At 45.5% G+C, this 27,076-nt stretch overlaps 1 protein-coding gene across 4 annotated transcripts; it reads right to left on the bottom strand.

The window, feature by feature from the left end:
* Nucleotides 1-27,076, bottom strand: ASB9 (ankyrin repeat and SOCS box containing 9). 4 transcript variants are annotated; one of them, XM_077146545.1, is made up of 8 exons: nt 19,802-19,874; nt 19,641-19,722; nt 18,818-18,915; nt 12,391-12,498; nt 8,249-8,399; nt 6,273-6,407; nt 4,029-4,220; nt 1-204 (listed from the first exon to the last, which is right to left on the bottom strand). In XM_077146545.1, the coding sequence occupies exons 3-8, from the start codon at nt 18,818-18,820 to the stop codon at nt 80-82; spliced, it is 714 nt and encodes a 237-aa protein (XP_077002660.1). In that variant the 5' UTR covers nt 18,821-18,915; nt 19,641-19,722; nt 19,802-19,874; the 3' UTR covers nt 1-79. The 4 variants fall into 4 exon arrangements, with proteins under 4 accessions (XP_077002660.1, XP_077002658.1, XP_077002657.1 ...); XM_077146543.1 differs by having other exon boundaries at nt 18,836-18,915; nt 19,802-19,873; XM_077146542.1 differs by lacking the exons at nt 19,641-19,722; nt 19,802-19,874 and adding an exon at nt 26,574-27,076 and having other exon boundaries at nt 18,836-18,915.

The following is a 27,076-nucleotide window of genomic DNA, read 5'->3' as shown; positions in this document are numbered from 1 at the left end:
TACAAGCCCAATTTTATTTTAAAATTTCAATGGTCGCAACGCCCGATGGCGGTTGCCTCTGCCTGCTGTCTGTGAACATTTAACTGTGGAGGAGAAATCGTTTCAGCTCCTCTGGGAGGGTGAGGCCGGTTATGTTATGATGCTGCCTGATTCCAAAGCATTTCCGAATCCTCAGGCGACACAACTGCATCAGCGAAGAGGGTCCTAGGGAAAGCCACAGGACAGGTCACACACTTTATCTCAGATTCGTTTTACTTTTCCATTTAAAGAAAAAAAGCATATAAAGATATAGAGCATCGTTATAAGCAAATAATAGGGTACTGCTTAAAACCACTTTCTGCGGGGTTTTTTGTTTGTTTTTAGGTGCGTGGTCTGGGAATCGACGGTTTTGTGTTTTAGGACACATTTTTAGGCCATCTTCACTTCTTTCTGGTATTTAATTGAAAATGAACTTGTTCAGCTTTAATTTAGAAAAGAGTGAAGGACATGTAAAGCTCAGCCTCCCTAACAGAGGCTTCAGGAAAGTGAATTTTGGAATTACTCAGCTACACGAAATAACCAAAAATAAGAATAAAATTCAATGTTGAACAGTTTTCTTTGCTTTTCCCTGAAAAAAAAATAAGTGCATACTTCTAGATGCAAACATTTTTATTTTGTAATTTGAGCAATATTAAGGTAGTCAAACCTAATAAGCTACCGGTGGTGAGCTGTGTCTGTCACCTCATACATCATCCTTGCTTTGAGAGTCTGTATTCAGAGCTCTCCCAGTGGCTCAACACACAGGTGACAAGTGGACTAGCACAACCTCGCACAGGGACAATGCTGGCATTGCAGTGTGGTTCTCAATGCGGAGGGGTGGGGGGATTTTACTTTTGGCCCCAGGAGACATTGGCAATGCTGAAACCAGTTTTGGTTATCATGACTGGGTGCTACTGGCATGTAGAAACCAGGGGTGCTGCTCAGCACCCTACAACTCACAAGCCAGCCCCCTCAAAGCAAAGACCATCCAAATGTCTACAGTACTGAGATTGAGAAACCGTATTATCAGGTAAAAGCATGGGGAGTCACTCCCCACACCCTAACCCGCCACCCCAAATTGTGATGGGAATTCTCTTTTGGTTATTATTACAAATCCCCAAAAAGCAAAATGATATACTCAAGAATTCCCTAGAGTAGAAGTCTTCAATCCTGGCTGCGCTGGAGAATCACATGGAAGGGGGGATATGGGGTGGGGGGGAGGGGGAGGTGGCAGAGGGCATACTTTAAAACTGCACAGATACTGAATATTGGCCCCACTGCCCAGAGATGCTGCTTCAATTACTCCTGGTTGGGGAGTAATATGGAGGTTTCTAATATGCCCTGGATCATCTGATTGCACAGGCTGGCTGAGAAAATATCCAAAAGGGCAGGGCGGCCTCTACTTCCCTAATATGTCACCGTAAGCTCCAGGATAAACTGAGTTACGAGTTTCTCAGGTGATGGAGAACAAGGGAGAGAGAACTAAACACAGACACAATCAAATGCATAAAGCCAGCATTTACAATCAGGCCCTGAGAGCACCCCAAGAAGAACCCTATTGGAATTTTAGGACACCTCCAAATTATGTTGAGTGCACTCAAGGCATATATTAATCAACTGTGGAAAGCTGCTGGTCGTGTCATCTCACCTACGAAGGCTGAAGCATGTGACTAATCCTACGTGCTAGAGATGCTGGCAGGGCCCACTGGGGGAGGTACTGATAAAGGATTATGAAAAATAAAACGTCAGAGCACAGCCGATAAGCAATTATGAGAACGCGTCAGCAGAGGCGATCGGATAAAGAATTACGAAAAGGGGGGCGTCAGAGGGGGCCTGGTGTTAACTACTGATGCAAACTGAGTATCTGCTAACTGTTTACTAAAGGTAGGACGAGAGCTTTACAAGCCTATAAATAGAGCTGAAAATCCACGGCAGCGTGGTAGCCATTTCTTGGTTACCTTACATGCATTTTACTTCACTCGATAACCAAATTGGCTAATTCCATCTTCATGGATTGGCATGTTCCTTTGGGTCTTGAGTGTTCTTTCTTTCTTTTTTTTTCCCCAGCAACACTCGGGCTGGGCCCTGAGGCTCATTTTTAGTTTTCCTTGCATCCATGAGCAAATACTGTTCAAAATGCCCATCCGGGGGTGGGATGATAAGAGACCTGAAATCCTTTCCCTTCTCACCAAAGAAACAACTATCATGGAGGGGGAAGAAAAGGGGGGGAAATCCCACCTGTCCATGCAAAGCCTAATTGCAAACATGGCTGGGTTTCACTTAACATTTTCCTGTCACTGCGCCACTGAAAGAGGATGGTGATTTAACTAATTCCCTTCCCTGGTTACAGAGAAACAGGTGGCCTGACGCAAATGTGCTGGAGGAGAGGCCCACACACAGAGACTGCCACATCGTTTCAGCAGGGATAGCTTTCTGCAGTAGCCCGGCCCCATTTCCCAGGGGGTTCCAGCCCACTGAGGAGTGACCTCACCCCAACCCCAAAAATGACACCTAGAGGCAAAAGATGCAGCGATTCTCCCCAGCAGCAAATGACACTTTATAAGCCAGTGGGATCTGCAGTGACATTGTCCACGATTCAAAACGTGAATGAAAGGAATTGAAGACCACGTCGATTTCTAAGAATGGTTTTGGCAAATAAAGAATGGTTTTGGGAAAAGCCACTAAAGGCAATTGGAAAATCTTATGAGATTATGTGATGGGGCAAGGGGATTTCTCCATTATGTGTGTGTATGCACCCCCACATCCTGACTTTAGGGGGCCTGAGACCTTTCTGTGTTTGTGGGTCTCTTTCTCTGTAATATATATATATATGTAAAAACTGTGTTGGTATAAAAAATGAATATAATCCAGGTCGGATTCTCCTCCTATTTTCTTCTGATTTTAAAAGAAATGAAAACATTTTCACAGGCCCCTCAAAATATCGTGGGTTAGGGCAGTGCAACAGTGGCTCAGTGGCAGAGTTCTCGCCTGCCATGCCGGAGACGTGGGTCCGACTCCTGGAGCCTGCCCAAGCCAAAAAAAAAAAAAAACAAAAACAAAAAACCATCGTGGGCCTTAAGCACTCTGCGGACGATGGAGAAGTCAGCCCTGTACAGAGAAGATATTTTGAAGACAAAGAATTATCAAAAGGCCAGTAGAACTGGCCCGTGCTTGTCTTGTTGCTTAAGGTCAAGGGGTCTCCTTGGGCGTGGGGCCGGCACCAGCCTCGTCTGGGGGTACCCTAAGGCAAGGGCTGGGGAGTGGGAGCTGCTTGGGGAGAAAACAACCAGGAAACAGACATCAGAAGCTTTCTGATAGGGAGAGGCCACATCAGAGTCCCATGACCCCTGAAAATTCATGCAGCCCATACTCCGGGGACTCAGGTGGCTCCCTGCCCACCCCCCCACCCCCACCCAGCAGCCCAGGGGAGCTCCCCTGGTGCCTCACAGGCCACTCAACCTGGTCCGGGCCAGGGCCATTAGTACTTCTTTACGGAGGAGGGAACACTTAGTGCTTATTAATTATTTACCATAGCAGATGTCGTCAGGCTGCTGTCATGCATTAAAGCAATACCCCGTGCTCTTAATGACCCCCAGAAACAAGTGCCTAGGCTTTCTGCCCATCTGCAGGGCACCAAGAACAGACATACCTGGCCACCATGCAGCCCCAGAGAGGCTTCTGTCATCATTCTAAAGTGTATTTCACATAACTTCAGTTGAAGGTTTTTTTCCAACAATATCTTAATTCTTTGAAAACTAGCACGTCCCATATATGAATAGTAGATCCTCCCAGCCCGCCTGTTTCAATATGCCCAACAGCAGTGTGGCTATTTACTAAACAGCCAGGACTATACTCGCTGATTACCAAATTATCAAAAGCTGCCCACATGTGGCATGGCCGAGCATGATTTTCTAGAAGATCAGAAGGCAGCACTCGGCAAGTACCTGCCTCCCACTAGGACCGCCAGGAATTCTACGGGTTGGAGCTTAGTTCCAACAAAGAAGGAGCACCTGATCTCTGCAGGAAGAGCTGGGCCAGGGGGCTCTCTGGAGGCACCAGCTCCACAGGACATTTGCCTTCTGCGTTTTTAGCCCAGGCGTCTGCTCCAAAGTCCATGAGCAGACAGGCCAGCTCCCCGCTGCATGTCCTGGCCGCCGCATGAAGAGGGGACTCCAGATCTTTGCCTCGGTTCACGTTGGCTCCTAAGTAATGGCACGGGAACAAAAGGGGGTGACAGTCAGCCAAACGGCAGAGGCCAGCCAGATACCTTTCCAAGGTGCTGAGCCTCAGCCTTCCCTCGGGAAAGCTGATCTGCAGTGAGCACGGCAATTGTCCTAAGAAAAGGGGATCTGGTTTCTCATTTAATAACCTGGGGGGTGATGCCAATTTACAGTGTGACTGAACCTACAGCATGAGCTAAGGCACATGAGGTTAAAAACTCACGCTGGAGCACTGCCCGTAGGCATGACACATTAGAAAAACCCCAGGGGCGTGAAGGCTGTACACTCACCACTGATTGACCCAAGTGAGGCGAGATGGTGTGAGCTCGTCTACACCAGGTGGCCAGATTCACACGGTGAGCAGCAGCTGCTGTGGGGGGTTAACATCTGGGGCCCCTCCCCCTCTCTATACAGGACATGACTCCCAGGGGTGTGGACATTCCTGACAATGTGGGACAGAAATCTAGAATGAGCTGGGACTCAGCACCGAGGGATTGAGGAAACCTTCTTGACCAAAAGGGGAAGAGGGAAAGGAGACAAAGTAAAGTGTCAATGGCTGAGAGATTCCAAAGAGTCAAGAGTTTATCCTGGAGGTTATTCTTATGCATTAAATAGATATCGCCTTGTTAGTCAAGATGTAATAAAGAGGCTGGAGGGAACTGCCTGAAAATGTAGAGCTGTGTTCCAGTAGCTATGTTTCTTGATGATGATTGTATGATGATATAGCTTTCACAGTGTGACTGTGTGATTATGAAAACCTTGTGTCTGAGGCTCCTTTTATCTATGGTATGGACACATGAGTAAAACATATGGATTAAAAATAAATAAATAATAGGGGGAACAAATCTTAAACTTAGATTGAAATGCTAGTGATCAATGAAAGGGGGGGTAAGGGGTATGGTATGTATGAATTTTTTTTGTTTTCTTCTTATTTCTCTTTCTGAATTGATACAAATGTTCTAAGAAATGATCATGATGATGAATGTGCAACTATGTGATAAAAAATGTTCATATTGTATTTTGATCGGTTTTATTATTAAAAAATTTTTTTAAAAGTAAGGCAGATTCCTAAGGCCCTTCCCCACCCACCTTCACCCCTCCCCTCTCAGGAAACCCCACCTGGATCCCCCAGCTGGCTCTCACTGACACATGGGGCCATGTGGCTTTGCCTGAGCCCCTGTTCCCCTAGGAAAATGGAAATCTATATCCAGTCAAGCAATACTAACCAAGCGTTCTTTCACTCTCCGTGGCGTTGTGGGAAAGGGCAAACCTGGCCCTTTCCTGGGGAGGAGCTTAAACTCTAGCTGGGGCAACAGAGCTTAGACATGTTATTTAAGAGAGGGAGAGAGAGAGGCAGAGGGGGAGAGAGCGAGGGTAGGAGAGGAGAAAGAGAATAAGAAAATGAGTCTCTTCATTTATGGCAGTGAGTAGAAAGTCCTAAGTACTATAAGAATTCAGAGGAGAGACTGGTTACTGAAATCATAAAGAATAAATGGAATCCAGATCATGAAAGAGGTGCTGAAATGGTGTCCCAGGCATTGAAGGGGGCCTGGCCAGCAGCAGTGAGAGGTGCAAAGGAAGGATGGTATGTAGCCATTTCAAAGAAAACATGGTATTTACAATGGACTAAAAATGGGGTGAGTTCAATTTCCAAATCCAAGGGAACTGGTAAAGGAGACCCAAATAGGAAGACTTAGCCCAAGTCCAGCAGTTTTACAAGTAATTCAGGGGCTAATAATGTGACTGGCAGGAGGGAGGGTGGCCAAGGGAAGAGGGGAGCAACTAACAAATGCCGAAGCCTGCTCTAGGAGGAAGTATTACTGTTTCACCATTCTCATCCTCCTCCCCTGATAAGTAATAGAAGTGAAGTTCAAAGAGTTAAAAAATAATTCCCTCTGGGAATACAGTCACCACGAACCTCGATCTTTCCCCATTTCATTGCCCATACTCCTTCCTCTGTGACAATAAAAAGATATTTAAAATACACTCAGTTAACTTTTCAGTTTTTTTTCCTTGTTTTTGCTTTGTTTTTACCTGACTCCAGAAGCTTCTTGGCACAGACTATCTTCTGGTTTTTACAAGCCAAATAAAGTGGAGTACCCAGGTTTCTGATCTGACGATTGATGTCGTCCCCATGAGCTGCAAGGGACTCCACGCACTCCACGTGGCCTGCAGCCCAAGGAAAGAGGGAGGAGTTACAGCACAAGTTCCCGCAGCTAGAGAAACATCCCCATCCCCATCTTTTGTGTTTTTAAATTTGTCAGCAATTTATCCAGAGGACCAAAAAAACATTCCCTTTATCTAAAACAAGGACATACTTTAAACACTGCCCTCAGTTCACAGGTTGGCAAGACATGATCTGCAGCCATGGGTAGAATTCACTGGCATTTATTAGCCACGGTAAGCCATCAGCGACCATCCACCTTGTTTCATGCATTTGTAACGTGGTATAGAAACTTAAGTGAGAGATGGGGAAAGCCATATGGACATGGCAGGACTGAAGGTGGAACTGAAGAACAAAGGGCACGAGGTGAGCCATGGAATGGGGACAAAAACACACAACTTCGCCAATGGCACACCTGAGGGCAACTGGCCACATGGGCACAGGTGGGGCTCAGAAGACACTGCCAAACCCAACACGAACGGGTCGATCAGGCACACTGGGTTCAGTCAAAGCCAAATCACTCTTCAGTGGTCTAGAATGTTCTACTTTAAATATTGCTCCTTTGCATTTCTTTTGTTATACCTGTCTAATTCTACATACCCAGTGAACATAAGAATGAGCTCATCTCTCGATAAATAAAAATCAAAGCTTTGGGAGATAATGATGATATGGGTGGATCTAGTCACACAGGGATGCTGTAAGGATCACAGGATGCCCCTCTGGGAAAGTCCTTGGGGGAAACAGCAAGCCCTTAGACAAGGTGAGGTGGGGACAAGAAGGATGTGGAAGAGGTGGTGGCGGTGGTGGTGGAGGAAGCGGAGGAAGAGGAGGAGAAGGAGGTGGAGGAGGAGGTGGAGGTGGAGGAGGAGGTGGAGGTGGAGGTGGAGGAGGAGGTGGAGGAGGAGGTGGAGGTGGAGGAGGAGGTGGAGGTGGAGGTGGAGGAGGAGGTGGAGGTGGAGGTGGAGGAGGAGGTGGAGGTGGAGGAGGAGGTGGAGGTGGAGGTGGAGGAGGAGGAGGAGGTGGAGGAGGAGGTGGAGGTGGAGGTGGAGGAGGAGGAGGAGGTGGAGGTGGAGGTGGAGGTGGAGGAGGAGGAGGAGGTGGAAGAGGAGAATGAGGAAGAGGAGGTGGAGGAGGTGGAGGTGGAGGAGGAGGACGTGGAGGTGGAGGAGGTGGAGGTGGAAGAGGAGGAGGAGGAGGAGGTGGGGGGGTAGAGGAGGTGGAGGAGGTGGAGGAGGAGGAAGAGCAAGAATATCAAAAAGCAAAACTCATAATTTTATTTGTTGTATCTCAGAGCTAAGACTATCAGGGAAACTACGACTTTATTAAAAAAAATGACTGTAAACCACATACAACATCTTATGGTTCAAAACCTTGAAAGCCATGGGTTTCACTTAGCAAATCAGGTGGTCCTGAGACAATATTCATTAAGGCTCTTAAACAGCAGGCTCCAATTTGCTTTATAAAATAACTTGATTCCTACGGGTTCATGGATTCAACAATAATATAGGCCAGAAATATTGATGGAGAGTCAGCTACATGCCAGGTCTGTTCCAGGATTATAGCAGTTAACAACATCCCAAGTGCCCTAAAACAGAGGCTCTCAAACTTGGCTGTCAGAATCACCTGGAAGTCCCCACACCCAGGGTACTGACTGAGGGGTCTGCAGGGAGGCCAGAAAATCTGCACATCTAACAAGTTTCCAGGTGATGCTCATGCTTCTGATCCTGGGACCCCACTTTGAGAACCACTGCTCTAAAATATACCTCCCCCTATCCCCTCTTTTCTTTCAACAGTAAGGTGGGCCTGAAGGTATGGGATGGAAAATTGAAATTGTCCACACATTTACCTCTCTTAGCAGCTTCGTGGATGGGGGATGCCAGATCACTTTCAGGGTGGAGGTTGGCTCCATGCTGCAGAAGCAAATTCACACATTCCTGGCTGCCACTGACACAAGCGTTGAACAAGGGAGTGTGCCAGTCTGTAGTCACGCCATTCACCTGGAAAGAAAAGCTCCAGGATGAAGGCAGCCAGGGGGCATCCTGGGTTCAGCCCAGGCTCCACCACATTCAAGCTGCTATTTAACATCTCAGAGCCTTAAATTCTACAGCTGGAAAATATGGAGAAAAATAACCCATCCATAAGGTTGTTGTGAAAAACTCAACAAGGTAGTGAATGTAAAGGCACCAAGAATGTTACAGAATGTTCTATCTCCTCCATGCCCTGTGCAGGAAATATGGACTTCGAAACTAGTTGGGATAATTTTAGTAGTTAACAAACTAATGTCCTGTTAAACCTTCCCTGCCAGGCCCCATCCCATACCGCTCCAGTTCCTCACTTAAAGTATAATTTTTGAAATTTTAGAAACATGACTTTCATACAAATACAGAGGGAACACATGCTGAAGATCGTATCCACTCATTAATTAATAAGGGAACCAGTAAGATGGTCAGTATGGTTCAAAGGAGAATGTGAGAAATGGAGATGTGCATAGTCAGTCAATGGGATGGTCAACTAAATATGCTAACAGATAAAGAACTGGCTAATGTTCCATGATTGTTAATGATGTGTCAACCTAGCTAGGTGATGGGGTCCAGTTGTTTGTTCAAGTAAACACTAGCCTGATTGCTACTGGGAAGGTATTTAGTAGAAGGATTTAATCATTAGTCAGCTGGATGCATCTGTGGCCAATTTCATCTCCACTAAACAAAGGAGATTGATGGCCTTCAGCAATGAAGGTGTCTCCTCATGCAATCAGGGAGAGAGAAAAAAGGAAGAATTTCTATCTCTACTTGGGCCAACCGGCTTATCCTGTCACCTTCATCAGAGTTCCCAATGAACCATTTCTCCTGGGGAACTCAATGTCACCTTCACTGAGTTTCCAACCTGTGGGCCTGCCCTACAGAATTCAGACTTGAAAGTCCCCACAGGTGCATGAGCCAGCTCCTATTATAAATCTCTTGATATTTACATATATTTATATTTATATCTCCGTTCAGTTCTGTTTCTCTAGGGAACCCTAACACATGCCCTATCAGACCATAAAACCATAATCCATGGGGCTATCTTTTCTGATGTTAGAAATCACACAAGAAATTCACAGGTTAACACTGTAACTTCACAGCACTTGGGCCATCATCAGCTCCCTAAACAGCAAAGCCAATGCAGATGCATTGTGTTATATTGCCAAATAATTATTTGGTGAGCCTGTTAAGCAATGATGTCTTGCAAGGACATGATATCACTGTCACGCTCTATTTCCAAGCAGGGCCAGGATGGCAGTGATGCCGCAAAAGGTACCCAGGGTGCAAAACTTAAGGAGACACTAACTCTCTGGGTCACATAAGTGCCCCCCCCAAGAGTGTGTACCTCCTTAAAGTTTGCACCCCAGGTGCCTCTTTGCCTTACCTTAGTCCTGGCCTTATTTCCAAGCTTGAGATGTTTTTTAACCAATATATAAATCAGATCATGCACTCACCTCTAGCTCTCTACTGATCTCAGGATAAAGTCCATTTTCTTGGCATTGACAACAAGGCCGATGGTGCTGTGGCCCACAAACCTCTGGTCCACTCTATCCTCCGGCTGGAAGGAACTACCTGAAGATAAGGCCTCTGCACTGGCTGTTTCCGTTGATCAGGAAGCCTGTAATTTCCCCTAATCCACCTGTTTTGACTCCCTCTCTCCCTCTTAGAAACAAAACAAGTTAGGAACATTTATTTGTGCTCCCAACAATCGCCTTCATATTAGTTTGCCACAGAGTGTTCCTGTTCTACCATGCACAGCCCTTTGCCACATGGCTTGCAACTCCTCCCGCTGAAAGATAGAGACTATTTTCCCACTCCTTGAAGCTGGGCTTGCCATGTGACTTGCCAATGGGACAGCGGTCTGTACAAAGCAAGCAGAGGGGCAGGGGCTCTTGGAATCCCTGCTACCATGTGGACAAGCCCAGGAGATGACCTGGAGAAAGTTCCCATCCCCCCAGCCATCCCAAATGTCAAGGCCATCAGCTTCCCTGCCCCACTGACCCACCTAGCAGACTTCAAATGCATCAGCTGGCCTGGCAAGATCAGCTGAGCAAGCCCAGACCAGGGCTCCTATCCAGCCGACTCACATAACTGTAAGATAAATAAAATACATGGCTGTCATTTTAGCCATTGAACTGGGATGGTTTGTGATGCAGCAAAAACATATTGATAAAAGCACTATATTTTAACTGCCTGCTACAGCTGAGACTGCCACGTGTTCAACAAACCTATTTCCTCCATCTTCTGGGCATGCAGCCATACTACATTCCCCAGCTTCCCTCTCAGTTGGTCACTGTCTGAATTCTGACCAATGGGAGACAGGCAAAAGTGATTTATATCACCACCAAGACTGCTCCAAAAAACCTTGCATGCACAAACCTCCATGCTCTTCTTCCCTTCCAACAACCTGGAATAGAGACAACCTGGAGGACAAATGCGGGAATCCCTTGTACAAGACAGCGCAGCCACAGGTTGAAAGGAGCCTGTGTCCTCGGGTCACCCCACGGGAGCAAGCGGCCCAACCAAGGAACACCCACACGGCAGATTGAGCTGGGCAAGAAAGAAACTTGCCTCCTATTAGGCTCCTGAGATTCCCAGGTTTATCTGCTAAAGCAGCTGGTGTTACAGTCTCTAGTATCTACTTATCTGGCTGGCTCTCCAACTAGAAGATAACTTTCTAAAAAGCAGGGACCATCTTCACCAGAGTTAGGCACAAAATAAATGTTCAGCAAACAGTGGTTGTGAGAATATGAGAAACCCTAATGTAACGTCCTCATCAAAGTTTCCCATTGCTTGTGAGCATGAGAGGGCCTTAGTTACTGGCAGACTTATGGGTCCCTACTTTAAAATCCAAGGGCTTTGATCAAAGGTGATGGTGGAGTTATACAGAGAAGATAGGGTTTAACAAATGAATATGAATCATTAAATTGATATCTCTTTTAGTCTCCAGCATCGTACAGCAGCTAGAAGTAAAAACCTAAAATTGTGGAAGTGTTACCCATGCCAAACTCTGAAATCTGTTCTACGACCAATTGTGGTGCTGTGCTTTGAAGTTTATTGCTTTTTTGGATATATGTTATTTTTCACAAAAAAGAAAAAAAAAAGTCAATTCTGATGATAAAAAAAAATTTATTTCTTCTAGCCTCCTATATTCTGGAGCTTCTAGAAGGAAAAATCTGAGCTGATGATATGATAGCCCATGACAAACTCTGGGATCTGTCCTGTAACTACTTGTGGAAGAGTGCTTTGAAAACTATTGCTTTTTCACTTTCTTTGCTTTGTATATATTACATTATACAATAAAAAAGTTTAAAAATTCAAGGAATTTGGGGTGCAGGGGTGCTTCAGTGGTAGAATGCCTGCCTGCCACGCAGGAGACTCAGGTTCGATTCCAAGACCATATACCACCCACCTCCTCAAAAAAAATTCAGTGACTTTATCTTCCTTCTTTATGCCATCATGAGTCTCATTCCCAAAATAGTAATTTATGTAGCCATATATAATTATACACCTCATTTTTCTTAATCAACACAACCCCACAATAAGCTGGACAAATTTGCATTATTTCCCCTCTTTTTGTAGATGTAGACTCTCAGCTCAGAGGCTAACTTGTCCAAATGTACAGTGTCAGTAAGCGGTAGAGCTGGGCTGGGACCACAATTCCAGTCTCCCGAGGCCACATTTTATGTCCTTTCCATGATCCCTCGCCATCTTCCTGTACTCTAGGAATGAAGGCAGGAGCAGTCTGACAGCTACTTATCACTAGTGGTTGATAAAGAAAATGCTATCGAGTCTAAATATTCAGGATTTCATCTATCGCTAAAGCAAACAAGCTCGATGCCCGTAACACTCAAATTTGTCTGATATTTCCACTCAGGCTAATCTAAGGTGCTGGAAATTATTCGGAAGGGTACAAGTAGTCACTTTTCATTCCTGGTTTCTAAACTGTTATTTGAGCTGCACTTACCTGAGCTCCATGCTTTAGTAAAATATCTGCACAAGAGGGATGACCTCCAAGACAGGCCTCATGGAGTGGGGACACATGATCTGCCGTGGTGAGGTTCACGGAGCACCCCTGGAGAAGAGGAAAGGGGCAGAGTAAGGAGTGCAAAGTGTCAGTGCCCCGGTGGCTTCCCAGCCACAAATCCAGTAGGATGGCAATTTTTTAAAAAGTTAAATCAAAACGTGACAATACAAGGTGGTGACAATGGTGAAAAAAAAATGACGGTGGCACACCATTGTAGATGTAATTAATGGCAATGAATTATATATGTGAATGTGGTTAAAAAGGAAAATTTCAGGTTGTATATATATTATTAGAATAAATTTTTTTTAAATATCCATGGGTTGTACAACACCAACAGCGAGCCCTAAGGTAAACCATGGACTGTAGTTAATAGCACAATCATAAAGATGCACTTTCATCAACTGTAGCAAATGTACCATACCAATGCAAGGCGTTCATGATAGCATGATTTGGGGGAACCCTTTATTTTATGCATGATTTTTATGTAAGCCCACAGTTTCTCTAGTTAGGAACAAAAGGGAAAAAAAGGAACATTCATATCCTACCGGTGGGAATGTAACATGGTGCAACCAAACTGGAAAAGAATTTAGTAGTATCTATTAGAGTTGAAGATACATCTGTGTATGACCCCACACTGTCCTTTTAGGTATAGACACTCGAGAAACATACAGCTGGGTACATGCATGAGAATATTCCACAACAGCATGGGTCATAATAACCAAAATCTGGAGACGAAAAATAATGGTGGGCCAAAGAAGCAAGAAACAAAATAATACCTACCGAATGAGTCCATCTCTATAAAGCTCAAAATCAGGCCAAACTAAACTACATTGCTTACTACACATATAGGAATTAAAACTATAAAGAAAAGCAGGGAAGTCAGGACACCGGTGACTTCTACAGTAGAGGGAGGCGGTATGGCATGGAGCTTTGGAAGAGGCAGCAATGCGCTCTTTCTCCATTTCTTGAACCTGGGTGGAAGCCATTATTTGTGAAATATCATGTGTGTTTAAGCCATACAGGCTGTGCTGTTCGCCATTTATCAGAGAACAGGGGCTGTATCTTTCCCTCCCTTCTTAGCTCAAATCCCACTGGTATCCAATGAATACTCACTGAATGTTTACTGACCCACTGGCTTAAGAAGAATTTGAGTTATTGCATTTACCCCTTCATAAGAACTCCCCATGGGCTTCCCACTGTGGCATCTTCTATTTGATTTTATTATTGGAATTATGATTTTATTACTTTATTCTAGGAATCATCTCAAAGATTTGTCCCCAAATCCTTTTTTTCCTTTTCAATGCTCTATATTTGCCCAATTTCTTCCACTCACACTGCCAGGATACACAAAAAACTCACAGCAAAATGTGAACTGTATTTACTCTCTGAGATGAAAGAACATTGTCCTTTAAGGGGATATTTCCTAGGTATTCTATTATTGTAAACACACTCCTCTAGTTACAGCTGCCATCTTTAAACCAGTATTTAGCCATTTCTACAGAAATCCAGGTAAAGGAAAAGGCAACAAAGAAATGAGTTGCAATCCAAAAAGTTTTTCACCACACATTATATATTTCATCTTCATTTCAGATCATCATCCATCTACATTCTACTTTGGAGGAATTGTGATGATCTGTCTGAATTGGCAACAAGTCTGAATTACATATTATTGCAAGAGAATTTCAAGCCCATGATTTCACATAGGGTTCAGCCCACAGCAGGTTCTCACTTTTTAAAATATGGTTGAATGACTTATTTTTAAGTCTCTCATTATTAGTTGTTCCCTCATCTCAGCCTGTGGTTAGAAGTTCCTCGGTGGGTACTTGGGGTTGTGTAACATCAGGGCACCCATGAGCCACAGAGTCCAGTACCTGGTAGCCTCCTGTCCCAGCCCCCAAATCATATGCCCACCTAGGCTGTATGAATGGACCACAAAGAAGGCTGGGCTGTTTCTTTCCATCTGTCTGACCCACAGAGTTACCACTTCCTTCCACACACCCAGCAGAGAGGAAGACTATGAAAATCCACGTCACCAACATCCATCTGAACACATCTTTCCCTTCGTACTTTACCAAGGACAGTAAAGCCATGATGTGAGCATCCGTCATTCCCCTTCTCTCCAACCCTGACCTCTCCTTGTATTTTCTCCAGTCTTCTTTACTTTGCTCCTTTCTTTGAGGAAAAAAACACATGAACCAGCCTCCATCCCACCAGTTGGCCCCTGACTGCACCCGTCCCGTCACCATGCCCATGACCTTCCTTCCTCCACCTTCTGGCATCGTTCCCCAGCTTGCCTCTTCAGGCCCACTTTGCTTTTGCTTTCTAAGTCTTCCCATCCCTCAGTCATGATCTTCAGCCAAGCTACCACCCAAAACTCTTCTTCCCTTCACTGCCCCATGATTCTCAAAAAGAATCTAACCTCATTCTCTCTCCTTGTACAATTCTTTCATCTTCTACCCATACCATTCTGCCAAAACTGCTTTTAAAGGTCACCAGTGACTTCTTGTTGAATCCAGCTTACATTTCCCTTTCCTCCACCTCCTTTCTCCTCTGACTTGAGTACACATTTACCGGTGACCCGTCCTCTGGCTTCTAAAATGCAGCTCCACCCTGACCTCTGGCTTCTTTTTCTCTGTCTCCTTCACTGACTCTTCCTCTTCCTCCTTGCATCACCTAATAAAGACATTTTTTTTAAGGATTTATCCAGAAATACTTTTCTTACATCTCAATACTCTCTATGTATATGCACATACATATATGTATATGAAATATGACTTTCCAACAGAGGTCTTCACCCCAGGTAGGTTTTCCTACTTCCCTATGAGACACACCACCTAGCGACTCAGCTAACAACTCAAACTCGGCCTTCAACAACCAAAAGCTTCCTAAAAAGAGCTCCTTGTCTTGCCAACCCTAATTCTCTTAATGGCTCTGCCATCTTGTGTCATACCTAGGATTGAGACCTCACAGAGAGAGGATAACAGTGTCATTTCCCAATTCCAAATGCTGGCACCACCACTAACCAGCTGTGTGACTTTGGGACAATTCCTTCCCTAAGGCTCCTGCTCACCTAACAAACTCAGCCTCAGTTCCCTAGTCTGGAGAATGGAGACAACTGTACCGACCTTATAAGGTTTGTTAGGAACACTAAAAGATGATGCATGTGAAATGCTTATCACATAGAAAACACCCAGTAATTATCATTATATGACATTTCTTCATCTTGTCACTTAGCCTTCAATCAGATGCCACACCCTAAAGATCTGATGTGTCAGAATGCCAGGATCACTTCTAGTTTCCTCCCTGATACTGGCTTAGCCCTTTAAAGATCGGAGGAGGCAGAATTAGGAGCTTTATCCCAGGAACTGAAAAGCCGGTCCTCATCACTTGCTCACAATGAGACCTTATTCGCAATCTTTACTGTGCATTAGAATCACCCGGGGAGCCTTAAAAACCATCTAGATGCTCAGGCTACACTGCAGACAAATTGCCTCAGAATCACAGGGCTGAGCAGGGGATGGGAGTGGGGGTGGGGTAGGGGTGGGGGGGAGATGGTCAGGGGATGGTGGGGGGCTGGGGGTGGGGATGCGGGCATCAGTATTTGCAAGGAAGCCCAGCCCAGCACGGCTCAAGGGGATTCTGATGTGCCCTGGAGATTGAAAGCCACCAAACTAAGGCTGCACCTTGGCCCAAAGATGCCTTAATTGCTTTCTTTTGACCAAACAAACTGCTACTGTTTCCTGTTTTTCAGGAAAATTTTAAAAGTTCCAAACTCCTAAGTGTAAACCTCATGGAATTAGCCAACAGTCCACAATGCCCGAGCAACTACTGGCCAGGTGAAGGAAAGAGCTTTACCTGATGCCTAAGCCCCATTCAAAGCACTACCCCTTCCACCATCTCCAGAGGTATCCAATGGACTGACTTCTACCATCCCAGACTCATTTTCCCTGCTCTTCAACATGATATGAACTGAACCATGAATATGAATTTGTGTGGGTCCACTTGGCTACTTTCATTCAGCATTATGTTTGTCGGATTCATTAATTCATTCATCCATTTTCATTGTTGTACAGAGTTCCGTTATATAAATATACCACAATATATTTATTCATTTTATTTTGTATGAACACTTGGGTTCTTTTCAGTTTTTTTCTGATAGGAATAAGGCTGCTATGAATATAACTGTGCATATCTTTTGATGAACACATGTACACGTATCTTAGAGCCCGGCCCTAGCCTAAATCAAAATATCTGGGGTGAGGCCCAGGCTTTGTTATTTTTAAAAACACTCCAGATTATTCTAATGTGAAGCCATGCTATAGAATACTTATGGATTCAGTTTCCTCCTTCGTGGACTTACTGGGAATTATTTTTATAATTCTGTTAGCTCTTTCTTTGTTTTAAAACCATTTGAATGCTTTGTTTTATCTCCCTTGCTTAGAATATAAGTTTGGTTAGTTTAGCAACAGTGTTTTCCATTATTGTTTGTTTACCTGAAGTGCTCATCTGAGTAAGAGAAATAGATACCACCTGTGATGACAGCAATCAGACTAGATAATCTACATATGTCATCTAGGTTAATTCTCTCAAACCTATCTAGTGACACAGATGATTCACACCCTTGCCCTGACCTCGGCTGACAAATGTACCTCCTTGTCCCCAGACTTTGAACTTGGTCACATGACTTGGTTAGCAGATGGGACGCATTCCTGCACAGGCTGGCCCTCCTTTGCTCCACCCTTTTGCATTGAGATGAAAATTCCTGGGCAGCTTCTGGTCCCAGGAGGATGAGAGACCTTCGCAGCACAGGTGCACCCAGCCTAGCCAACCCCAGCCCAGCCTACACCAGGTGACACACTGGGCCACTGAGGTTTGGGGTTGGTATTACAGGTAGGTATTAGAATGCCCATTTTTTTTGAAGGCAGAAATTGAGATCCCAGGAAGATACTCTCGCTCTAATAATGTGACAGGGCTTAGACAGAGGCACAGATATGGCAGGTGTTCATATAAATACTGAATATAAATGAATATCTGCTCAATTTAACAAGTGATACATAAAAGCTGCAGTGATCATCTGTCCCCTGGTCAAAATAAGGTAAAGTTTTCATTTTATCTGAGAAGCAGTTTTAACTTCTTTTAGCTAGAGTTTTGTGTCATAGTCTCTATTTGAATTTCTACAAAGCTGCCGCTAACAAAAACAGCTTAAGACAGTGGTTTAGGGCAGTCTGAATTTTTTCTTGGTATACTGCTTTCTTATAGGAGGAATTCTTAATCTAGATAAATTCATGAACTTGGACTAAAAGAAGCATGTTTATTTTCACTAGCCTCTAACTAAAATTCAGCATGCTCTTCAATTATGAATATAGACACCAAATCTCAGTAGCAAAAGCAATATGTAGGACTGTCACTGATAGGAACCACAGATTTTTTTTATTGCACATTTGTTGCAGATATCCAAAATATCTCAAAATATACGCTCACCCAACTTAGAAATTATAGCAGTCATTAAACTCACCATTAGATCTTTTTTATTTAATGCAGGAATAAAGAAGTTCATATATTATTATGGAACACATTTGTTTTAAATATTTTGATAAGATTCCTTTGTGGCAGACTTTTTGCATTAAAAACACTATTCTGAGAAAGGGCCCATAAGGTTTCGCCAGAGTCTCGAAAAGTCCAATTATAGAACGGGCTAAGAGCTGCTGGCTTAAAGAATCTATACTCTTTTTAGAGAACAGCCCGCTCTGAACAAAGACTTTACTGTATTAGGATTTTTGAATGGTTAATTAAACTGCTTTCCTCAAAGTGCCTTTGCTTAGGTTCCCAATCATTTCCAACCAGCAAAACTCAAAATTAATGTGTACTTGAAATGACACCTGAGGAGCCAAGGAACGAAAATCGAACCGTTCGGAGCTCCTGTTGACTGAAGATCTAATGGAACCGAGAACAGCTTTGAAATGTAGCATTCTATTTGAAAACAACATTTTCAGGCACTTATTTTACATCTGCGGTTTTCAACCTTGACACAACTAACATATAGGGCCAAACAATTCAAATGTCTCCTGTAAGGCAAAATCGTCCTGGTGAAGAACCGCTGTTTTATACGATCATTTTCAAGAACAAAGCCTACTGCACAAAATGAAGGTGACCTGAATGTGCTCCTCAGCCCCTCATTCATTCAACAGATACTTACTGCAGTGCCTGCTACATGCATAGACTTGTTCTAAACCCGAGTACTGTGCCAGCAAATCAACAAATGGTGAGACGGGGTGGCATTCACCTCATTTTGCTGAAGAGGATATTTATATTTTAGTATCAGACAACAATTATGGGTGGCAAGCAACAGGATGTGCTTAATATTTACCATTTTTCAAAAAGCTACCTGGCTGATGAGGTTCCTCAGGACAAGTGGACACCCGTGGATTGCAGCTTCGTGCATTGGAGACCAATCGGACACAATATCTGTATGGATAGGGGAGGGACAGGTTACATAATTGGACACAAAAATCTGTGCAGGTTACATCCTTCTAACACACCACAGAACCCCAGGCCTCATCCTTGCCCACAGACAAGAGCCCAACAGGTCATTCAACCAAACTCCCACCAACTGATGTGACGCCAGCATTTCTCCCCCTAGTCAAGGTTTCTTGTGCATAGTTCATTTTAAATGTCTAGATGGCCAAAGGGAGAGCTACAGCCCATGATCAAACTGAAGACAAGGGGTCAAATGGGATGACAGATAGGTTGCTATACTTCCATTTACACACTGGTCTCGAAGACAAATGATCTGTTTAGCTAAGTGAAGGCTTCACTAATTACCAGCATTAGTGCGTTAAGCTATAGGTTGCCTGTCTATTTCGGCTATGGTTGCATGAAATTCAAACTTTGGCTCCTCAGCAAACAGTGTCATGTACTAACAGTAGTAAACACTTAAGTAATTACATGCACACCATTAGGTATGGAATCAGACCTAAAGAGAACTAAGTCTATTTATGGATCACCTCCAGCCCCGACACCTAGCACAAATCGGAGTTCAGACTGACTTTGAAAATGGGGGTTTTGCCTTTTTGAAACAGTGCCCCCCCCCCCAAAGGCAGCATGCCACTTGACTTTTGAGCTATGAGTCCCCAGACAAATTCTGGGCCTCACTTCCCTTCTCTGTTAAGTGAGGACAGCCATATACTTACCTGTGTTACCTCAACATGTATCGGATACTCTTTATCACCTGGCCGTCAACACCAAACACTCGGTTACATCCCATAATCACTGCTATTTTAAAACAGAAAATTTATTCTACAAACATATAGAAAGAATACCAATTCTTGGGAAGGTAGACTGTAAACCTCACCTCAACACATGAAACGCTTTCCTCTCCCTTTCTAGCTGAGCATGGATGCAACCTAAATGAGGTGTAAACCTGGATTTTTCTCATCTCAAGCTGTGTCTGATTGCCAGAACACACAGGTGTGGCAAGTTAGAATGTGAGCAGGCCACTGGGAGTCTTGTCTGAGCTTGCTGCACTCCAGCTCTGCCAGCGTTAGTAAACTCTCTAAATGTAAACAAGGCAGGCGGCAATGCCCTCCCCGGGAGCTGGTATCTCCTACAAGCTGAGAAGACCTGGAGCGTCCGGATAGCTCCCCATCCCTTGCAAACTGAAAAGCCAAGGAGGAGGAGGCTAGGGCACTTTGCACTTAACACACGTTGGTGGAGGCCTGCCTGCCACCCGGAGCCATCAATGTCCTGGAAAATCTGTCCCAGTAAGCAAATGACCATCCTTTCAGATGGATTCATTAAGCCTTTAGCACAGAGCACGGAGCCAGATGAGTGCGCCCACGCACTGCTCATCGAAGGCTTTCCTTCCGCAGTCACTAAAGCGCTTGAGGCTATTTAAGCAACATGGCTTTTCCTACCTCCGAAACCTGATGTTCAACAGATACTGAGTCACCTCACAGCATTCTCTGAGGTTTCTTATTCTCTCAAGAAAAATACTGCTGTTTCTAGGGCTTGGGACCTAAAATGTAGACTGTAAACATGCAAAGATTTAGGTCCAAATGAGAATGAAAAGACGACTCATTTCATCCTGTTAGTACTGATAATGCAAAACACCATCCGCGCAAAATCGAGTGGGACAAAAATTGGGAGAGGTACACTTGCAAATGTACCCTAATAGCTCACCATATGTGCAGTGATTAATCCATTTCTTCCTTCCAAGTCCTCAGCTGCTAAGAAATACAGCAGCCACACTCCTCAACCTTTCTTAAAACGATCTAAGATAATGAGGGTTGACAGCTTAAACAGTCCAGGAGGGTAATTTGGGTCCTAAACTGTAATGTCATTCCGATTTCATAAAGATGATGCAAATATATTATCAAGAGTAGATTAAGACAGGGTTTACTTTCTGCTCAGTCCTCATGGAACAATTACTCCCTCTTTTTAGAGCAAATAATTTGGTACCTCTGCAAGAGAAAAACAAAGGCTACCTGGAGTTTGTACCCCTGCACTCGAAAGTAGCATTTACAGAGACAGCCTGTCTCTAAACAGGACAGTATGTGACCTGGAACACATAGTGGGGGGGTGACAATATTAATGTCTTTAGATCTATGTATCTGTATCTTTTTTCTATTCCTCTGTGTGTGTGTGTGTATAACAGCTTTATTGAGATATAATTCATATACCATACAATTTGCCCTTCTGAAACATACAATTTGATGGTTTTCAGTATATTCACAGAGTTGCAAAACCATAATTATAATCAATTTTAGAACATTTTCATCACACACACCGTCCCCCCCACCTCAAAAAATCCCTGTGTTTATTAGTAGTCTCTCCCCATTTCCTCTTCCCCCTGTCCCTGATAACCACTGGCCTATTTTCTGTCTCTATGGATTTGCCTATTCTGGACATTTCCTATAAAGGAAATCACTCAGCCTGTGGCCTCTTGTGGCCGGCTTCTTTCACTTAGCATAATGCTTTCAAAGTTCATCCGTGCTGTAACATGACTCAGTACTTCGTTCCTTTTTATTGTAATATTCTATCATATGGATAGGCCAGATTTTACCCACCCATTCATCAGTCGGTGGCCATTGGGGTCGTGTCCACTTTTCCGCTAGCGTGAATGCTGCTGCTGTTAACATCTGGGTACAGGTTTGTGTGTGGACACACCTCTCCAATCCGCTTGGGTGTAGGCCTAGCAGTGGAATTGCTGTATGACCTGGTAACCCTACATTTAACTTCTGAGGAACTGCCAGGCTATTCTCCAAAGCGGCTGTGCCATTTGACATTCCCATTGGCAGTACGCAAAGCTTCCCTTCTAACTAATTGCAGTCCAGAGCTTGGTAAGCCTACCACAGAATGCCTGTTCTCCTGCCACAAAGAAAAACTCGGGTCATTGTTGAGCCAAAATCCATCTCAGATTTATAGAAGGACTTTAGCTTTTGCAGGCCGCAGAACAACTGAGTGATTATGGAAAAGCTTAAAGCTGGGACAATGGATAAGGTGACATTTTCCTAACATCTCGAGAGCATGGAATGTGCAAATGCCATTATTTGCAATATGGGTGGTTTTAGTTTGCTAAAGCTCACAAAATGCATTATACCAGAAATGGGCGGGCGTTTACAATTTCTTAACTTACACGTTTACAATTGTAAGGGCGTGAAAACATTCAAATTAAGGCATCAAGAGGATGATACCGTCTCTGAAGGCAGGTTACTGGTGAGATTGGGCTGCTCTGTTAGACAGCAAAGGACACGGTGCGTCTCCTAGGCCTTTTCTCCCAGCTTTCATTGCTTTCAGCTTCTGGCTTCGGTGGCTTCCTCTCTGAGCTTCTGCAGGTTTCTCTCTTTCAGCTTCTGTGGGGCTTTTTCTGCCCGCTTCTCTCTCTCTTTTATCCTCTTATAAAGGACTCCAGTAAGAGGATTAAGACCCACCTTGAATGGATGGGCTGGGTCACCTCCCAAATAGAATGACTGAATCTAAAGGCCCCACCCACAACAGGTCTCTATCCACAGGAATGGATTAAAAGAACATGCTCTTTCCTGGGGCACATGACAGCTTCAAACCCACAACGGGTAGACCAACAGACTCTCCTTGGCTCTTGAAAACCCTCAAGAGATCGCTAAGTGCACCTGGTGGGAACCAAATGAGGGTCTGCCTGGGAGGCCCAAGAGATGCTGCAACGAGCCACAGGCTCAGCGTGGGCCTGGTTAAACCCAGAAGCCGCTTCGAGTCTCTTCCTGCTCACTGGCAGCTGGAAAGATGGGAATAAGCAGGAGAGAGGGCCTGTTCCTCCCAGAGCATGGACGCTGCTCACGGTGGGAGGCTGTGTGATGGACGAAGGGGAAACCCAAGCCACCGGGACCTCTCCTGCTGGCCCCACCAAAGTCTTTGAAACCCCAGGGTCATTATCTGTACACAAACCGAGCTCTCCAAGCCCTTGGCATATGTTACAGAAAACTCCCCAGGACTTGTTCAAGCCAGGGTCTATTGGCTTCGCTGCCAAAAAAATAGAGGCCAAACAGGTTGCTGGCAACGCCGCGGATCCTGCCGTACAGCTCAGGGTTAATGCTGGCCTGGACGCTCTCCCGCCGAAACCAAGTAGCGCCATTAAGCTCACCCTGCATTTCGGGGGACTCTGAAATACTGTGCATCGATCAAGCCCTGCAGCGCCTTCAAAAGGCTGCTGTTTTGTTTTCATTGAATTTTTGGAATGATTTTCACATTTTCCATGATTTCAGAAGAGCCTTAACATGGGACAACTGGTGCACTCCTACAAGAGCTAGGAAGGAAGCTGAGCGCCCCAGCGAGGGCTGGGCAGTGGCATGAATGTGTCCTTGCCGGGAAACGTCCTGCAAGGTCAGGGGGACAGAAGAGAAATCGGGTTGCTCTGAGGGGTGGGGGCATTTTGGGTGCATTAGAGTGTTTCAGTGGCCCGCCTGTGACACCAGAGACTACCTGGGGGCCGATTATGACTACAGGGGACCTTGGCTTGATTCCAGGCCAAACGAAGGTTGGAGAGAAAGAGAAAGTGGGGATCATGGTCAGAAGCGAGGCAACCTGAAAGGCCCACTGAGGCAGGAGCTCGTGAACTCTGGGGCAAGCTGGTCCTGTCCTCTGCAGTTCTTCCTCCAGCTCTGTCATCCGTCATCTGTCACCTGTCCTCTTCCCTCTCCCTCCCTGCCCCTGGCTCACTTTATAAGGGGCTGCCCTGGCCATGGGACCTCAAGTGGCCACCCAACCTATCTGATCAGGAAGGTTTCTCCAGAAAATTCTCCCCTGCTTAGCTGCCCCAATATCTAAAACTCCACCATAAGAGAATGTAATTGTTTCCTCTCCGTGACTGTTCCCACATGTTTTCTGTTTCAATGTGAAGACTCGCTACAGATCGGCTCAGTTTTTAAGGCAAAATAAATCCCTATCCGTGGGAGTCTGTAGGTCAAAACCTGAAGGACGGACACCCAAAATGGTTAACAGCGTTACTTGGCCGGTGAGATTATGCATTGTTGTTAGTTTATCCTTCAATGTACCTTCCAAAGTTTCCATGAGTAGGGTTTTTTTGTTTTTCTTTTAGGGGCAGGGGAACACACATTTTTTCCTGTTCCTGGGGCAGGGAAGTGAAGCATTAAACAAATCTCTCTGAAGAGCTGGTTGTCCGCCTTCTTAAATCTTTTCTTCCAAGAACCAGCAAGGGGAGGAGGGAGCAGCAGAGTTCAACACATCAGCCCGGCGGGTCCCTACTTTCCCTCTGGCCTGGCCTAGGTCTCCTGAGCTGCGCGTTCCTGGCCATTTGCAAACAGCATTGTGTGGTCCACATTCCACACTTCACCAAGGTCAAGACTTCAGAAACATCAACAAGCACAACCCAGCATAATTGAGGTTTCGTCCAAGAGACAGGACCCAGGCAAAGCAGGGAGAGAATCACTCTTCTTGGAGAGGAAGAGAGAGAAAGTCTGGGAAGGCTTCCTGGAGGTAGCAGCTTGGCTGGGTGTGGAGGGTAAGCAGGAGTTTGCCAGTCAGGGGCAGAGAAGGAGGGTGTAAGAGAGCAGAGGTGTTCTGGTATCTGCCTTGTGATTTCTTTGGAAAACGTCCTTTCCCTTAGTCCCTGTGGAATTACAGCCTGCTAGTCTCTTCTGGCTTCTCTGCCCAAAAACGGGCCTCCGCCACCCCCTGGAGGCCCATCCCAGGGCCTCTCCTTGGTCCTCAGCACTTGGCCCCCAGACAATTTCTCCTTCACTGAGGTTTCAGCCGCAGCCCCCGTGCAGAACATTCTCAGGTCTCCAACTCCTGCCCTGTATTCGTTCCAAGTTAGGCCCACATCATCTTGCTGTGCATCAGCCATGTCATTGTTACACTGATGTTCCCATCAGTTTCTCACCCTCCATTCTTCACTCCACAGCCGGGCCAACGGGCCTTCCCAATTTCTCTCTCAGCTAGCTCCCTTATCTGACATTAATTTAGGCTCAAAAACTGTACAGTCTTGGCTGCTTCGTCTCCTTGGTCCTCAGAATTTAATCACACAACACAGCCTGATTTCTTTTTCCATTGAAATATCACCCGTAATTTCCCTTTCTCTATTGTTTCCACAGTTCGATCCAAATCCAAGAGTCATGCTTGGATTAGTGCAGTAGTTCTCAAACTTGTGGCCCCCAGGGACTAGCACAAGCATTACTTGAGAGCTTGTTATAAATGCAGATTCCCAGGGCTCACCTCCACACCCACCCAGGCCTTCCACTGTATTAGAAGCTCTGGGGATGGGGGTGGGGGGTGGTATCCATTCCTTTGCATTTTTAAAACCCTCTAAGTAAAGCTGATGCTCATGAAAGTTTAAACCAATGGAGTAGTACAAGAATCTCCTGTGATCCTCCCACAATCCATCCTGAGAGTGGCTCCCCAATTAATTTACTCACTGTTAGTTATTCTGCTTTTTGGCAGGGCTCCACTCCAGAACCATCAGTGGCTCCCTGCTTTGTGAAGACTAAACTCCTGCGCCTGGCTTGTAAAGTGCCATTATCAGGCTCCACCTCTCCAAACTTGTCCTCCTTAGATGTCCTAAGACACTCTGCATTCTACCTGTGACAATGTCTTCACTTTCTAAGCCCCAAGGCCTGGACTGTAATGCCTGCTCACGCCCACCCACCCATCCCACCCCACCCAGGTAGGATTAGGACCTTTAGAAACCCTAAACAGTTAGCTGTAAAATAATTGTACGGAGGGCAACCAAATTACAGATTCTTTCCCAGAATGACCGATGTGTTGCTTTAAAAACCCATGTATCAAATTATCCTTAAAATATGTTTTTTGGTTCCACCTGTTTTCCTACGGTCCCCAGTTCATGCTGAACAAATCTGCTCATTAATCCAGTCCTGCCTCTGTGGATCCAGGTCCTATTCAATGCTGAGTGCTCTCATTTTTGTGAGCAAAACTAAATAAATGAATGAATGAACTTCATCCGCTCAATTAGTCAGCAGGAAAGCGTTTCGGTTTTTTATTTCTTCTGTGTTGTCCCTTTTCAGCACCTGCCCTGCAGGAATTAATACATCTTAGTGGATCTCAGGGTCTCTGTTTATTGGCTCTGGAATCAACAAGTGCTGTGGGCAGCCGCAGGGTCTGTCCTCTACTGCCTGAACCTGTTTCTCAGAATCCTTTGAGCCCTGAATGAATGCTTTCCCAACCGGTTAAGAATCATACCTGTAAGACACTTTCCCAAAGTGGGGGGAAAAAATCCCTTTAAAATGAGTCCATCAGTAGGCTGTGTTTGAAACATCATCTCTAAACCCAGCCAAACCTGAATGCCAAATACCTATGACTTGTGACTCGAAGAAATGGTTTAGCAGTAAAAAGTTCCCCAGTTATAAGTAACTTTTGAAAGCTCCCATTTAAACAAGGGATGCATTGCATCGACAAAGAACAGTTCCTTGGAGGCTGACGTTTTTGCTGGAGAAGAATCGGTGAAAACGGACTCGTCACCGTCTATGGGGCTCTCGGGGTACAGGTGAAAACCGTTTAATCCGTGTGCGACCCGGCGAGCCGCGGACATCGGACCCGTACCTGCCCCGTGGACGCACCTCCCGAGCCCGGGAACCAACCTCCCCGGGCGCTACGACTCCACAGCCCCCGTGACTCACCCCGCATCATTGGGTTTGAAAGGAGCCAGGTGGTGGGACGGTCTCCTGGCCCCAGGGGTTTTCTGCGGTTCCTGCTCCCTCCTTCGCCAGCCATTGAGCGCTCCCGGGTCGCCAGGCAAACTCGGCGCGCCCCTCCGGGTGCTCAGGAAAGCCGGGGTCCCAGGCGTCCCCGGCGGCGGGCTGAGAAGCGGCGCGCGTCCTGCCCCGACGGCCCGCCGCGGAGAGCAGCGCAGCCAGCAGCGGGAATCTGGGCAACGCTACCTGCGGGTCGGGCACACGCACTCGCACACGCGCACGCTCCACCTAGCTGGCTGGAGGTCGGCCAAAGCCCACGACAGCCCCACAAGCCCCAGGTCTGCAAAATTGCTGATGTCACGTCCTTTCCAAAAACTGAGACCAATCAGTGAGGCAGCCTTGGAGTTTATCAGGAAGGAAACTCAAAAGTTTGTAACATTGGAGCGTGAACAAGGGCGGGCTTGAGGGAAGCAGCTCGCCTTCTGCAC

This window comes from Tamandua tetradactyla, chromosome X (assembly GCF_023851605.1).
Source record: "Tamandua tetradactyla isolate mTamTet1 chromosome X, mTamTet1.pri, whole genome shotgun sequence".
NCBI classification, from domain to species: Eukaryota; Metazoa; Chordata; class Mammalia; order Pilosa; family Myrmecophagidae; genus Tamandua; species Tamandua tetradactyla.
The sequence above is the reverse complement of the archived record's forward strand: the minus strand, read 5'-3'. Positions and strand labels throughout refer to the sequence as shown.